Raw genomic sequence first — 15,390 nt, 5'->3', positions numbered from 1 at the left:
AGGATGCTAAATGATCACCGTGATAACATCGTTTTCCACAATCCAATACCTGGATCGCGCTACGCATCGAACACCAGACCAGCAAATCTTGCATTGGTTGTTTCGTCGGTTTTCTCCTATGGCGCCCATCATAGGAAGAAGCCACCGCCACCTAACTTGTCCCGAAGATCACTCGTCCACCTCGAGCGTAGTCGTTCCACGAGTCGATACCATAGTCTTCCAGTATGGATACGTAGGCACATTTTCCCACCCGTTTGCAATCGCAACCTCTCGTACCACATCATACAGCCTCCTCACTCTTGGCCAGTCAGCTCGAGGTGGTATCGTAGCTCCTCTGCTCAAGAGGAATTGTATCACAGCCTTGTCTCCGCGCTCGAAGGCTATCTCCAATGGCGAACAAGTTAAACCTGGAGATTCGAGCTTAGGCCTGTATGCCTTCCCATTTATATCTGCACCAGCGTCTAGGACTGCACCGATGATAGGTATATCCCCATACTGGATGGCACAGCAAAGTGGGTGAGCCTTGAAGGATACAAGTAGACTTTTATTGACACCTACGTTACCTTCATTCAAAAGCGTGTTGACAATATCGGTACTACCTGTGCGGCATGCATTGGCCAAGATATATGGATTGACCTTGTCTCGCGAAGAACACAGAAGCAAGACTGACTTGACGATATCTGTGTTTAAACTCGCAATGGCAGCGTCAAGCCATTCGTTGTATGTTTCTTTAGGTACATAATGGCGAAGCCTCGGGCAAAACTCGACGAGTTCCTCGACAAAGCGGGAGTTACCAGTGTTGACAGCAATGTAGAACGCATCGTCGAAATCGTATCCGTTCCTGCACATATCTCTGCCTCTAGACGTTTTTATGAGCTGATTGAAATGATCCATAACTTCGTTGAAGAGGCCATTGTTGTTCGCGGCCACAGCCATCACTAGTGGACATCGACCGATATATATGCCGGGTATCCAGGTGTTGAGAGGCATCGTTGCTAGCAGAGTCCGCACCAAGTCGAATGCCAGGAATGCCATAGCTGCTACGACCTTTTGCCAATGATCAAGCTCACCGTCGTTATCTATATTCACAAACGACGTACAAAGTGGATGTATGCCCCTAAATCTACCCCACATCATGGTATTGACGCGTGTGGGTTGACAGACTCGCACAAAACCCTCAATCATACTAGTCTCAGTGACTTTCCGATCTTTCTCTGGGATCGCAAGCTCCCGGATCAAGTAGTCGGCCATACGACGAAGCATCTTGAGCAATGGATCGTTGACATCAGAGATCTTGTGAAGATGGATGATTAGGTACTCGGCCATCTTATTTTTGATGACTTCGGGCGTCTTTTCGACAACATTTTCAGGCTGGTGGCTAAGCAAGTCGTCCTCGATTTCGGCGGCGAATGTGCGACATACGCTTCGGAGCTTCCACGTCGAGCTTGGAGATTCGGCGTTGAACTCATGGACGATCATTTTGAATATCTCCGGAGTTAATTCGAGAAGTTCCGTCATGGCTGTGTCGTGGTGAGCTCAGTTGAGGTTCGGAGTTGATCGCGAAGGTGATGCGCAAGGATGATGGCTGATGTGAGGGGAATACAGTGGAAGAGAAAGTGGCCAGAAGACTATGTAAGCACAAATATATAAATTATGCCCTATTGTTGCTTCGGAATAGTTGCGTGAAAGAATTGCATCCTGCCTAAAGAAGGCACCAAAGCTTGCTAACTGGATAGCTGTCACTATAAATGCATTCACGGTATGCGAAAGCCGCTGTCATCAAGATTCGGTCTCAGGGAGTGAAACAGAGACATCAACAAAATTGTTTTATTGTTAGCTGATTGGCAGAAATCAGGACGTCTCCTTGCGCGAAGTAACTGTAGAGAGAGGCCGAGGGACGGGGGATGAAGGAGCGTTGAACATCGTTGGATGCCTTCCATGTTTTCTCTGCATGGCTTTCCGATCCATCATCATTAAAGTGAAGTATGCACTTGTATCTGGCTCCAATACTAAACACCGTGGCATCCGCCTAACCCCGATCAAAAATCTTCTCAGGCAGCCAGAGCATAGTAATACCGTCACTTAGCTATCTTGGCTGCTTTAGATGTCTTACTTTTCTTTTTTCGCTCTTCCACAGCCTTCTGGAGGACCTTGAGTATCTTACCTCGAGAGGGCCAAATGCTCTCCGAAGGGACTTTCGCTCTACATTCGATCAAGTAAGCTACCACATCATACTTCTTGATGTGTATGGCGTATTCCAATGATGTGATAGTGGGGCGTCTAGCGATTCGATGAGTAGTCATAGCGTAGTCGATGTCGGCGCCAGCTTCAACCACCTCCCGAACCATATCTACAGTACCTGATCTTATGGAAGCTGCCAGTGCTGACGAGGTACTGCTGCTAGAGTGCAGTTGTACTTGTCCGTATTTGAGAAGCGTCTTGACGATATTGAGGCTGCCCTTTCTACAACCCTGTTCGAAGGTTCTATTGACGATGTGATAGGGGCTGTCCTCGGCTGTAACTTGGAGAAGAGACTTCAGTGACTCATTGTTCTGGCAGTCAATGGCGAGTTTAACCCACTCATGATAAAAAGGCTTGTTTGTGAGGAACTTATAGTCGTGGAGGTATTCAAGCAGGAGGGCTGTCATTTCGGCGTGGTTGTTGGTGATAGAGTGTGAGACACCAACTTGAATGTTGTATATAGAATCGCTGTCGAGCATCTGGTTCCTTTTCCAGATCTTGCTCTTTTCCTGATCCAGGACATCAAGCATAAGTGTGATCATCTCTGAGTCTCCAAGCCGAACAGCAGCTGAGATTGGATAATCCCATACACTCTGTCGAAGATATCTGGGCGCATCAGGTAGCAACCTAGCGACTAGCCCGTAAGCGCGTACGCTTAACGCCGCGATAAATTTCTCATGCCAGTCCAAACCCGAGCCTGGAGATTCGCACTGCTTCTGGCGCCACTCATTCCTAAATGTGAGCCAAGGTTCGTAACAGAGGTCCGGTTCAGAGGTCCATAGCAAGTCCCCGGCGTATCGACACGTGTCTGCCACACAGGCGCAAACTTCGAGTAGGATGTTGCGATCTTGGCAATCATTTTCGGTCTCGAGTTCCTTGGTAACATACTCTACCATCTCTCGTATCTTCGTAAGCAGTTCGAGAAAAACATCGCGTGGATTCTTTACGTGGTATGCGAGGTAATGCTTCATGTTCTCTGGCTCGCTAAGAAGGCGACTTGCGAGATGAGAGCGGAAAGCTCCCATGGGTTGTATGGCTAATATGTTCTCGCTGATCTCTTGATCGAAATTGCCTGGGAAGTCAGTACTGCATACTTACGCAAATGCTAAGAAGGGTGTCTTACGACAGACTCCACGCAGCTTCCAAGATTCGATCACCCCAGCGCCGCTCACGAGATAGTCAATCATGCGTCTAAAGGTCTCCGGGGGGAAATCGAGTAACTCCATCGCGACAAGGAGTTTGCTACTGCTGTATATGAAACTCGAGCAACAAGTTTCGAGTTAGCAGGTTCCAGAGTTCGACGCGACTGGATTACTTACTATATGTGTACTGACTTAACGCTTTCCTTGTGAATTGTTGGAGAGAACGAGTGGGGACTGAAATGGACTAGGAGGCGGCAGCAGAGGGGAAGTTGTGTTTGTCTTATCACCAAGCATTATTAGCACGTGACCAAAGTAGAGACAGGTACACTGTCACACGCAAGGCTGGCGCCTGAATCCGATGATGTAATTACAAGTTGACGGTCAAACCAGCGCCCTATCAAAATCAAGGTGTTTGTTTTCCCTCTAAGGGTATAGCTCAAGATGACTTTTGAACGCATGTAAATGTCAAGCTCGCCCGCAAAGCTCTGGGCTAAGAGTGGAGACATTGACCAGGCTCCCCTCATATTTGAAAAGGTAGCGCCTTAATCTTCAAACGAAGACTCGCCCCTGTAATCGCAGATCCTTTTAGCTGGAAATAACCCAAGAAAACCATGCAGTACACTCAAAGCTTGCCCCTCACATCATGTGACATACCGCAGAATTCTGTGTAGGACGGAAAACCGCGACAGCCGTCTTCCATCCTTTTAAGCTTTATATACTTGTAGCAAAGCATAAGACCTCTCTCATCCCACACATTCGAGATTTGAGGAATATGTGAACCCTTTTTCAGAAGATAGTGAGATATCTTGAAGTTCCGCCTCTTGATCGCGACCAGGATGGCTGTTGTCTGCTTCGATTTCCAAGTAGATACGTAATTCACGTCCGCACCGGCTTCGACAAGGATCTTCACGATGTTCGGGCGCCCTGCAACCACAGCCTTGACTAGTGGGGATGAAGCAACTGCCTTGTTGTTGACATCGATGTGGCCGTGATCGAGGAAGAATCGTATTACGTCTTCGCGATTGTGCTCGCACGCTGTCTGATAATCAATCCATCTAACCTTCCAAGCGGAACGGCGTCTGGTGCTCCTGAGTGTAGCAACAGCTCGAATCATTGCAAGGCTGGACCGAGTAATTGCAGTCTTCAAGAAGCGATCCCAAACCTTCGCCGGTATGGCGAATGCATGGCTCTTGTACCAGCCCAACAAAAGATTGAGGAGGTCTTCATCGTTCTGACAGATTGCGGTGACGACTGCATCTCCTATGAAAGAATGCTTCATGGATAGCTTCGAGGGACCTGGATGCACGAATATGCACATGTCCATTATGATAGCATCCCGTGTGCACCTCGGATCATTCGGATCATTCAGGACTGCTGAAATGTTCTCCAGCATTGCCTTCATGACAGCTTTGTGACCAAGCTTCGTTGCAAGCTGCAGGGGTGCACCAAAGATATGGTGGCCCTCAAAGCTTGGTAGTCCCTGCATCAATGCGGGTATACGGGAATGATATCCTAGGCAAATTTCGGCCACCAGCTTATCGAGATGTCCGAATGGGGGATGAGGATATATCCAGCCTAATGGAAGTCCTGGTGTCTCACGTCTGAAAACCCACCGGAATAGGAGATTTTCATGGGAAAGTTGGAGAGAGTCACAGAGACCTTGTCGCAAAGTTTCCTTTTCGTTTCCTGTATCCTTGTTCATTCCTTTGGCCATGTGGTTGACCATGTCGTTTACCATATTTGGAAGATCGGGATGTGCATCGAGAAGTACTTTGCTTCGATAGTAGAGGTATCGTCCCGAATTCTCACTGAAGATGCGCTGCGTACGATACCCGAATGCCTTGACAGGCTGCTTTGCAAAAACATTATATGTTATAGTGGCTTTGAAGGTACCTTCAGTTTATTAGCTCGTACCAGAAAATAACACACTACTGCCATTTTACTTACGGCAGACTCCACGAAGCTTCCAAGCCCTACGGATACCAGCAAGAGTAACTAGCTCGTGTATGACATTCTCGAATACTTCCGGTGGCATATTGAGGAGCGGCATCTTCGGAGACCGTGCCGATGGTTACTGGTAGCTTCTTATATGCCGTGAAATTTTAATGTTACCGTCAACAAAATGGTTGATCTGATCGTGTTACCTTGGCAGTCTGTAAAGTAGCTTCTGTGCTCCTGAGTCTGGTGTATGCGTAGTGAGTTTGCCTGACGACGATCAAGCTCGGAGGACTGAGAAGAAGAGAAAGTTTCAGGAAGAAGGTAGCTGTTCTGGTACCTTATGTACTCTAGTTGAGTGCTAGCGAGGTGAAGTGGCTCTCGGTGAGTGGTGAGAGAGGTATTCTAAAGGCGATAAGAGGTCCAGGTGAAGGCAGCAACACTCTCGAACAGAAGGCAAGGTTGAATGTGAAATATTAAGGCTTACTCTGGACCAAGCATACCAATCTTACTGTATCAACTTCATCGTCTCTGGGCTTGCAATTCGACATATCCTCACCCGTATCGGCGCAGTACATATCAAATCCACGGCTCACTTCCATGTTGCTCATGCCGGACCCTCTCTCTTACTTTGACGAATACGGCTCCCAATCCCAGCTTCCAATCCCATCTGATCTGGTCCTGACTCTCCAAATACGTCGGAACGTGATCGCCCGTCTCTCAGCTATCTCCAGGTTGAAACTGCTCGAAGCATGGAGGAGTAAATCTTTTACGCCAAATGGGCTGGTTATTGGATGAAAAGAAAGAGGAAACCGCGAAGAACACCACTATTCACGTTCGCATTAGTTACCAATCTCGTGAAGGACAGCCTAGGCTGATGGCATAGCAGGTATAGATTTCATCTCGTGAGTCTCGAGGCAGATCGCGAAAGCCGGCCATACTAATCTCTTAGGGTGTAGCGGGTTGAGACGTAGATCAAGGTGCTCTGATGTAGTTGAGCGAGTGGGTGTGGTGAGTCACTGAAGGAGGGAAGGAGCGATGCCCACATGTCTCGCCAAGTCTGGACCATGAATGCGCTACGCCCAGTTGGGCCAACGTTTGGAGCACTGCTTTCTCCTAGTGGAAGTCTGTTGCGAGGAGCGATTGTACGAAAAGCGGCGACCAGAAGTCTCACTCGAGCAGTTGATTCTGAAGCGCGTCCAAACACGCATCTGTCGTGTAAAGTCTCTAGTGTATCGCAGATGTCCCAAACGCCGTATGCAATGCAGTCTGTATCATGATATAGACCCATATAGACCCATGTACACCATATGATACATTTCCGTCATTGTGATCCGCCCATGCTTTCTGTTCATAAGTCCATCACCTAAACTTGGCGGTTCCTGGCACATCCTTGATCTCCTCAAACTTGGTGCCCATCTTGACGACGCTATATCTGATCAACCTGGGGTCCAGACTCATGGTTCGCCGTAACGCGTGCTGTGCGCGGGCACTCGCATCGAAGCGCATGATGAAGTGGTGGCCGTAGTGGTGTGTGGACTGCAGCTTCTTTGCTGGCTTGGGGAGGAGGAAGGTGCCCCAGTTGGAGACGCCACGGACGACGCCCTGCTGGTCGAGGACAATTTTGCCTGCGGTTTTGGCGATTCTACAGGATATCGTGTCAGCGGTGTGCTGGAGGTGGTGGAATGGTGGGAGGGCGAAATTACTCTTTTACTTCAGAGAGGCGGCCAGGCCGTACCTGCGCCAGTCAGTATTCCCTTATGCAGACAATGCGACACGCAGCATACCACTCCTATCATCTCGTACAGCATCTTGCCTCGATTGCGCGGTGTTGTTGCTGACGTCGTGCCTTCCGTCGCGAAAACTGTTCGAAAGCGGCCAACCTTTCCGCAACCGCGGAGGAGCTCCACACCGATGTCCTTGGCGCGTGTTATCACCTCTCCGACTGCCACAAACTTGAAGCTTTCACATTCCCACACACAATCACTGCAAAATGGCTGCCCGGACTTCAATCGCACGCGCTGCGCGCCAATTCACCTCTGCCGCCGCGAGGAGACCATCACCTTTCGTGTGCCAGAGGTGGCAGCAGGCGACTTCCAAGCAACGGCTATTCTCGGTATCTGCCGCTCGTACGCACACCTGAAGCTTTGGAAAGCAATTGAATTGCAGGCAGGATCGCTGACTGGGCGCAGTGAAGGAGAAGAAGTACACCGAGGACCATGAGTGGATTGAGATGTCTGCGGACGGCAAGACCTGTACGTTCAGCCTCCCCCACTCCCCCGCATCCCGGGGCGCTCTTGCTATCCAAGCGCACAATGACTGACCTGTCGCGCAGGCACCCTAGGTATCTCAGAATACGCAGCAAAGGCCCTTGGCGACGTAGTCTACATCGAGCTTCCCCAGGTCGAAATGGACGTCAGCGAAGGCGATGCCATTGGCGCTGTCGAGTCAGTCAAGTCTGCTTCAGATATCCTCACACCCATCTCCGGAGTCGTCGCCGAGGTCAACTCGGCGCTAGAGCAGACGCCCGCCAACGTCAACAAGGACCCCGAAGGCGACGCGTGGATTGCAAAGATCACCGTGTCTGGTGAGCCAAGCGGCAAGACCATGACAAAGGAGGAGTACGCTGCTTTTACTGAGGAGTAAATGCTCGAGCAAGAGTTGGGAGGAAGCATCAATGCATGACATAGAGATACCTAGGCGCATACTTCAACACGGAATGCGAAAATAACACAGTCAACAATTCAATTTGCGTATGTCGGCAGGTCATTTGACACGCCTATGAACCAAAAGGCCACAAGACGATTGCAAACAGTACTTAGTGTCGCCTGACATCAGCATGTCGTCGCGTCTTGACGTGCATCCTGATGTTGAACCACCCCCTCCTTTGCCCCCTCTCACTAATACGTCTCGCTCGTATCCTAACCAGTCCACACCTTAGGTCCTGGGCAAGTGTATGTAGTGATAGCACTGCTGTACGTATCAACCGTGATACCCGGGTCACTCTGTGCCGCGTATCCAGGGATGTTTGCCAGATAATCACCACTTGGCGACGCACTGCCGCTACCCGTCACTTCAATCTGCGCGCACTCGGCATAAAACTGAGGCGTATTGGCCTGGTGGAGAGCAAGTAACTCATGGCGAACGAGGTAGTTACCAGGCGCAAGCGACTTGGGAACAACGGATTCCCAGTACAGGTTCTTGAGGACCTTGGCCGTGCCCCAGTTACGTCCCGAAAGGGGAGGCGCTGTCATGCCTTCTTGGTCGATCTAGCCGTACCGGTTAACACAAAGGTAAATATGATTGAGATGTTGGGAATGCATACCTTGAACCACTTCTTTCCACTGCCATCGCAGCTCTTGAAGTCACCAGAGCACTTGTACATCCAGACCATGACTGGACCCTGCTCGTGCGTCCATTGCTTCCAGTTGGCACGGATCTTTCCGCCGGCAGCTACTTTGGCAGAGAGATCGGCTGATGTGCCACCGTTGCACATGACTTTCTTGTCGTTGACGCTCATTGTGGGGTTGTAGTCGGGCCATTGGCGTTGGATTGTCTTGGGCGAGGAGGCAGGTGAGAAACCTTCGTAACTAGATTACCGATTAGCAGTCAGACTCAATAACTTTGCAGATTTTCACAAAGACAGCTTACCCTGGGTACGTAACTCCGTCGATGACATAGCTGGTGACAGCGCCGTGGGCGGCAGCCTGCGCAGCAAGAAGCGCGGTAGGCAGGAAAACGTTTGAGAACAGCATATTGATTTGATCAGATGTTTGCCTTGAAGGTCGATACGGGTTACATCTTTATTCTTCTCTCGTTCTTATATAGTCCCCAGGCGACCGCACTGTCCGACCTCTACGCCCAATGCTAGCATTCAATATCCCTCATGATCACATTACCACCACCTGCCATTCGTCTCTTTCTGACCAGCCTCGTCACGCCCACTTCACATAGAGGCGATAGTACTACCTCAATATCCATGTAATATACGAAGATGCTGTCGCCGGACCGGTTAAAGACTATTGGCTGCGCAACACTATACATGCTTCGCTAGCGAGCGAGCCTCCATGTCGGCTCTTGGATCCCGATCCATATCGGGACATGATGGGAAGGCGAGCAGTACCCCGGATGTTTAATCTACGTGCCAGAAGTGTGTATACACGGCGTGACAGTGTGAAGTTAGATGGCGCATGCGTTGTCGTGTAAGCAGCGATGTTCTGGAATACAGCGAAGAAAGCCATTTGGAAGACGGAAGAGGCGTCGACAAGGATGAAGATACGTTAATCAGTTGTGCTACCACTTTTGGTACCTGTTCGTCATGGATGGCGCGATCAAAGATCTAGGGATCGGCCATTTTCCCACTGCTGCTTATTCAGGTAACTTTTGGAGAGCCGTAATCCGAGAGACATAGTTGTTGGGGCTGCAATTAACAATCGGAGTCTCGCGTGTACAGAAGCGTGTCTTGTCGTAGCTTGGACCAGCTCCTTCATTTGCACAACAAGAAATAACAACATTTGATGACGTCGATGACGAAGGTAATGAAATTCGCAAGAACGACCTTGGGGAGGTTGGTAAAAGCACCAGGCGCTAGTTGACACGCTAACTGAGTCGACCTTGCCGCCCAGCATTCCTGGCACCAACTCAGTTTCATCAACTTATTTTGCAAAACCAAATGCAAACGGCACATGTGAAGTAAAGGTTGCATTGCGAAAATGACTGTGACCCAAGGCGCGGTCTGGTATCTCTCGCCCTTGCTAAATCCATAACAAACCCCCACCTTGCAGATCATAACAATAACATGTCTAAAAATTCTTTGACGCCTCGATTCCTTTTGCGTCTGCACCATGCATGACTTCTTCATCGTACCGGTCATCACCATCAGTATAAGCGACACTGATATCCGTAATTTCATCACCGACCTCCATCCAAGTGTCACTGCACGCTGGAATAGGACTGATTTTGCATAGTGCCCAGTACGTGATGCTCGCGACAAGGAAACCAGCGAAGAAATTAAGGTCATAGATACGCTTCGCACCAACGGGTACGTCACGACCAATGGCACCTGCAAAGCCGACGACGTTGATGAGAATACCGGCAATGTAGGCTGCGTAACCGCGCCAGTGGAATCCAAGGGTGTAGTAGTATGGACCGGTCTTCTTTCCAGAGTAGAGATCCTTGATCTGAAGGTAGCCCTTTCGGACGACGTAATAGTCGCAGATCATAACACCTGCGATGGAGGAAAGGAAGACTGAGTAGGCAGAGAGGTAGGTCGTGAAGTTGTTGGTATCGGAGAGTAGGTTCCAGGGGCACATCACCAGGCCGACGAGCGCGCAAATGTAACCACCTCGTCTGATGCTAATCCATCGGGGTGCAAGCGCTGTCATGTCAGTTCCCGCACTGATGGAGTTTGCTGCGATGTTTGTGCCGAGTTGAGCGAGAGCAAAGGCTGCGGCAATGCAGAATACCCCAAAACGCTGCGCTGATCCACCCTCGTTCAGGAAAGACTCTAGCAGCTTTAGAGGATCCCAGATAGCCACGCCAAAGATGACAGTCGACGATGATGACACAATGATTCCAATGAATGAGGTAATTGCAAATCCAATAGGAATCGTTAGCAGTTGCGGAAGGAAGGCGTTCGATGGCTTCTTTGCGAAACGGGCAAAGTCAGGGTCGTTAACAATCAAGGTAGCAAAGTTGGCAATGGCGCTCATGATTCCACGGACCATCAACCAGCCAAGCTCAGATCCCTTAGCCGTGCCTTGCTGATGAACGATTGGGCCCAACCCCTTTGCACGAACGATAGCCCAGATGAAGAAGGCAACTCCAGCGGTAGGAACAACGTAGGCTTTTACCGTGAACAAGTGGCGGATCTTGTGTACTGGTGGATAGATGAAAGGTAGCGATCCAGCCCAGAACAAGAAGAAAGATACAAAGGCGACCGTGCTGGTGCCAGAGCCGGCAATGCCGTTGGTGATGCCGCCTGTACCAGGGCCTTCGGAGTCTCGCCAGTTGTTCCAGATGGCGCGGATCATTAGGCGTACACAGGTACCGCCAATCCATGCTTGTACGCCGTACCAGATACTAGCCATGGCCGCGCGGTTGAAGACGGGCCATAATGCTCCCCAAATACCAAAGGATGAGCGGTTGACAACAGGGAAAGAGATATGGTAGGTCGCACCGATGCGACCAGTCATGCAGACAAAGCAGGCGGCGATGGAGTAGCCAAGCTGTTGTTGAATCAGCGTATGTCGATATAGTCAGATATCGGATCTCATACCCAAACGCATATCCAGGATTGCCACCATGACAGACCGTCAACGATATTTGCGGAAGAAATCATCCATGTGTTGATGTTGAAAGAGTCGGCTATACATGATTAGTCCACATTCATGGTCGGTTTCGAGAGTCCTTGACGTACCAACCCAGAAGCCTACGAAATTCCAAGCACCCCATTGTCGACGCTCCGGTTCGACTGGCTTCAAGTCGTGGTTAAAGAGCATAAGCTGCGCAGTCGTGAGGTTGGGCTCGCTCTCGACGGCGAGCTTATCCGCCCAGTAAGCGACCTTTGAATTCTTGACTCTCTCCATGATGAGGCTGTAGAAGAAAAATCCTTCGTCACTTGAATGGTGGACGGTCGAGGTTGCAACAGGCCTTATGAAGCTCTCGCTTCGGCTGCTCGAAGCCGTTGCTTGGTAGGAATGAAGATCCCCGCTCGTATGACGTGGGGGGCTATCAGAAGCGAGTGAAGGTCTCGGTACGCCTAGTCTTGGTGAGGATTGCGGTTGGATGAGTGGTTGGCGTTCAGAATCCACGTTGGGTGGTTTTTGAAGGTAGTCGCAAGGTATATATAAGATATCGAGATGGACGCACTACTGCGTGACGGAGTATTGACGTTCGCCGCTGAAGAGGCTCCCATCTGGGGCATGCTCCATCTTAAATATCAAGAACGACTTCGTGCAGCACAAGATCGACCCTAGATCCACTCCACGCTTAGATACTACCCTGCCTCCGCATCGGAAGTAATTTTGGTTGTGGTCGCTGGCTGGTAGGCCCGTTCCGGTAGTCTTATCTTCAAGTCGCGATAGCCCGCGCGGTATGCTCCACCAAGATGTTCGCTACAGTTTTGCCGCTAGAAGTCCCGACGAACAGCTCGTGTGCTGGCCATCAACACCATGCATAGTCTCGAGGATGCAGGCACTGCAGAATTTGCGTTCTGGGCGTGTGAAGGATGGCATGATGAGTGGGTGAATCTCCGCGGATGACGCAGCGCCATGGTAACAACAGTATCGCGTGCCCACCAGGGGTGTGTACTGAAGTCTTGGGGACTATGCACGTCTGCGCAGCTATCTCCGCGATAGGAGCCACAGGAGCCACAGGAGCAGAGATTTCCCTACTTTTTGACTCGATAGAAACATGTCACCACAGCCCTGGACCCGGAGAAGCTCTCTATCTTGCAGCAGCCGGCGCCATGATCGTTCGAGGTTGCATCTCTCCGTTCGCTTGGAGGTTTCTAGCTGGGGAGATAAAGGCGATGTGGGGTACAACGGGGCGCTCGCCGCAGCCACTCAGCGGCCGCCATATCCAGTTTACTCGATGACATCGAGTAAACCGTCGGCCTACTTATAACATACCTCACCTGGACATTTCCCAGCCTCACGGCTGAGCTGTGAGTCCTGCCTGGTCATGCGCTTGCACATGCCTTTTGCATGCTGGGGGCCATGGCGCAGGCCGACTTCGCCAGCCTCGAATTCTTCCGGGACTCGTATACCGTTTCAAGCTGTTGGACGGCCAGCATAGCACAGGTTTCTTCGGTGACGCCGCGAGTTGGTGGTGAGATACGCGCATACTCGAATCAGCATGCGATCGACAAAGCTATCTTCGACACAACCGCGACGCCATTGTACAGACGTCGCGTCAAGTGTTAGCGAATAATTTTTAAGAAATTGATTACGGCTACACAAAGCATGTGAGAAGACTTTTCGCTCCTCCCAGGCATTGCACGATCCGGAGTCGTGCAGCACGGCCATCACGTGGCTTGCAAACACCACAACCTCGACCTCTAGCTCAATCAAACATCATCTAGCATCTTGCGCGGTATATGCCACCTCTCACGCGGTCTTCCGGGGTTCCCAAGCCCGCGGAACGGATCTCAACACTCCCCATGCCTTCCGCATCCAAGACGATCGGAAACAACATCGAACAGCGGCTATCTGCAGATAAACAAGCCTCAACATCAGATATCACTCCGACTCCATCAAACAAAATGTGCCGGCTAGGGGCTGCTCGTCTATCGGGCCTTCCAAGAAATGCCCCAAATATCATCAGCCTGGCTGCGTGAGGTTGTTTCGGACGCGGCGTGTTTCAACGTCCGCTTGGAGTAATTTCCCGTCTACAGCGACAGGACCACTGAAGATGAAGTTTCTTCAACCAACTGACATTGTTTCGCTTTGATGAGCAGGTGGCGAGATCGTGGCGCGTATGATTAATGACGTTTTAATTCGTGACTATGGTTCATTCTAGACATGCCCAATACCCAATATCCAACGTCGGTAAGCATTAGACGTTATCATGCTCATCCATCCCATCATAGCGAGTTATCCAGAACGCCAGCAGGTAAAATCAAACCAAGCCACCCATTGCTAAATCAGATCATAAGGCATCAACGCGAATTCTTTACCGTCGCCCGGCCATTCTATTACCATCCATTGTTGCTGTGCTTGGGCTTCTTGTGCTTGTCCTCGAGCTTGCTGCCGAGGATCGAGCCTGCTATGGCTCCAATAATGCCGTGGCCGCCCATCTTGTTACCGCCGAAGTAACCAGCTGCACCACCACCTAGAGCACCCATAAGGCCTCGGTCGCCCTCAGCTTGCATGTTGGGGTCTGTGGCGCCGTGCTGTCCTTGTTGCGGCTGGCCGTAAGCATTCTGGCCTTGCGGGTACTGGTCTTGAGCGTATGCGCCCTGTTGCGGGAACTGCTGCGCTGGGGCCTGGCCTGGGTATTGGCCTTGTGGAGGGTACTGCTGTTGCTGGCCGTATCTATTGCCGTTAGTACATGAAGTAATATAATTGAAAGGTTGCATTTTACCCCTGCTGTTGCTGGTCATATGGCGCTACTTGTTGTCCATGCTGGAATCCACCGTGAGCCGGGGCACCGTACTGCTGGTTATAGCCCTGCTGTTGGTAGCCCTGCTGCTGCTGGTCGTAGTAGCCCTGGCCTTGTTGCTGAGGTGGGTAGCCCTGCTGCTGGTAGCCGCCCTGTTCCCATCCTTGCTGTTGGGGAGGGTATTGGCCTTGAGGCGGGTATTGCTGGTAGCCTTGGTTGTACTGGTCGTAAGGGCCGGACATGATGATTGTGTGAGGTTTGTAGGTTGCAAGAGTAGTTGGTGTTATTGAGCTGATGAGGGGTCGGGTAATGAGGGGTGGTTGACGTAAGGTTGGGGGCGGATACGGGAATACGAGAGTAATAATGTCGTGAATGAAAGCAAGAGCGTCACGACAGGAACATCACAATCTTATACTACTGACTTACTTGCCGCAGCGCACAACACCATCTGCTGACTACAAGATCTGATGACTGAACGAATCCACCGAATCTTTGGGGCGGAGCACATCCAGCGATATCCGGTTACACTCGCTCAGCCTCAGCCACCCAGAGGCCAAGTTCGTCCGGCAGCCACGGCCAGTTCGGCGGGAGCGAACCGTCCACGCCTCAACGCCGCATCATCCGTGGGCTCCTCCGCGCAATGTCATTTTTTCTAGTACTCAGGAACACTACATCTCACGTGTCGCGCATCTCGATGTAGTGTCAGTCGTCTTTCATTTGTTTTGTAACATCCTAGAGAGCGATCACCGCGAAGGCTTGCCTAGCCTCAGGAAACACTCTCTTCCGCCCCCCAGCAAACCTTTGTGCGAAACATTGTGTGCCTCTGTTCTTCCAGGAAATTGGCCTCGGCCGGATATCTGCGAGAAGCCTGGCCAGAAGCACCGCCGCATCACGTCGCGCTACCGAAAAAAGGTACCCAGTGGAGCCCAAAAGTCGACCACGCCATCCGAGGCGCAGCAGTCTCTGCGTT

General features: G+C 50.9%; 8 protein-coding genes across 8 annotated transcripts; 1 reads left to right on the top strand and 7 right to left on the bottom strand.

The window, feature by feature from the left end:
* Nucleotides 1-168: 168 nt before the first annotated feature.
* Nucleotides 169-1,518, bottom strand: J4E82_003604 (uncharacterized protein; the record flags this gene model as incomplete). Its single annotated transcript, XM_051729889.1, has 1 exon — nucleotides 169-1,518. The coding sequence occupies one exon, from the start codon at nucleotides 1,516-1,518 to the stop codon at nucleotides 169-171; it is 1,350 nt and encodes a 449-aa protein (XP_051590213.1).
* A 560-nt stretch (nucleotides 1,519-2,078) lies between these two features.
* J4E82_003603 (uncharacterized protein) lies at nucleotides 2,079-3,428 on the bottom strand (the record flags this gene model as incomplete). The annotated part of the gene is made up of 2 exons (XM_051729888.1): nucleotides 2,079-3,313; nucleotides 3,365-3,428. The coding sequence occupies 2 exons, from the start codon at nucleotides 3,426-3,428 to the stop codon at nucleotides 2,079-2,081; spliced, it is 1,299 nt and encodes a 432-aa protein (XP_051590212.1).
* A 577-nt stretch (nucleotides 3,429-4,005) lies between these two features.
* J4E82_003602 (uncharacterized protein) lies at nucleotides 4,006-5,433 on the bottom strand (the record flags this gene model as incomplete). The annotated part of the gene is made up of 2 exons (XM_051729887.1): nucleotides 4,006-5,276; nucleotides 5,331-5,433. 2 exons carry the CDS (start codon nucleotides 5,431-5,433, stop codon nucleotides 4,006-4,008), a joined length of 1,374 nt encoding a protein of 457 aa, XP_051590211.1.
* Nucleotides 5,434-6,680: 1,247 nt separating this feature from the next.
* Nucleotides 6,681-7,129, bottom strand: J4E82_003601 (uncharacterized protein; the record flags this gene model as incomplete). Its single annotated transcript, XM_051729886.1, has 3 exons — nucleotides 6,681-6,963; nucleotides 7,025-7,056; nucleotides 7,106-7,129. 3 exons carry the CDS (start codon nucleotides 7,127-7,129, stop codon nucleotides 6,681-6,683), a joined length of 339 nt encoding a protein of 112 aa, XP_051590210.1.
* Nucleotides 7,130-7,311: 182 nt separating this feature from the next.
* On the top strand, nucleotides 7,312-7,964 carry J4E82_003600 (uncharacterized protein; the record flags this gene model as incomplete). Its single annotated transcript, XM_051729885.1, has 3 exons — nucleotides 7,312-7,447; nucleotides 7,511-7,573; nucleotides 7,654-7,964. 3 exons carry the CDS (start codon nucleotides 7,312-7,314, stop codon nucleotides 7,962-7,964), a joined length of 510 nt encoding a protein of 169 aa, XP_051590209.1.
* Nucleotides 7,965-8,239: 275 nt separating this feature from the next.
* J4E82_003599 (uncharacterized protein) lies at nucleotides 8,240-9,073 on the bottom strand (the record flags this gene model as incomplete). Its single annotated transcript, XM_051729884.1, has 3 exons — nucleotides 8,240-8,587; nucleotides 8,644-8,908; nucleotides 8,970-9,073. The coding sequence occupies 3 exons, from the start codon at nucleotides 9,071-9,073 to the stop codon at nucleotides 8,240-8,242; spliced, it is 717 nt and encodes a 238-aa protein (XP_051590208.1).
* Nucleotides 9,074-10,120: 1,047 nt separating this feature from the next.
* Nucleotides 10,121-11,905, bottom strand: J4E82_003598 (uncharacterized protein; the record flags this gene model as incomplete). The annotated part of the gene is made up of 3 exons (XM_051729883.1): nucleotides 10,121-11,545; nucleotides 11,596-11,684; nucleotides 11,737-11,905. The coding sequence occupies 3 exons, from the start codon at nucleotides 11,903-11,905 to the stop codon at nucleotides 10,121-10,123; spliced, it is 1,683 nt and encodes a 560-aa protein (XP_051590207.1).
* A 2,108-nt stretch (nucleotides 11,906-14,013) lies between these two features.
* Nucleotides 14,014-14,662, bottom strand: J4E82_003597 (uncharacterized protein; the record flags this gene model as incomplete). The annotated part of the gene is made up of 2 exons (XM_051729882.1): nucleotides 14,014-14,353; nucleotides 14,403-14,662. 2 exons carry the CDS (start codon nucleotides 14,660-14,662, stop codon nucleotides 14,014-14,016), a joined length of 600 nt encoding a protein of 199 aa, XP_051590206.1.
* Nucleotides 14,663-15,390: the final 728 nt, after the last annotated feature.

This window comes from Alternaria postmessia (genome assembly GCF_024291825.1).
Source record: "Alternaria postmessia strain BMP 2775 chromosome Unknown scaffold_16, whole genome shotgun sequence".
NCBI classification, from domain to species: domain Eukaryota; kingdom Fungi; phylum Ascomycota; class Dothideomycetes; order Pleosporales; family Pleosporaceae; genus Alternaria; species Alternaria postmessia.
The sequence above is the reverse complement of the archived record's forward strand: the minus strand, read 5'-3'. Positions and strand labels throughout refer to the sequence as shown.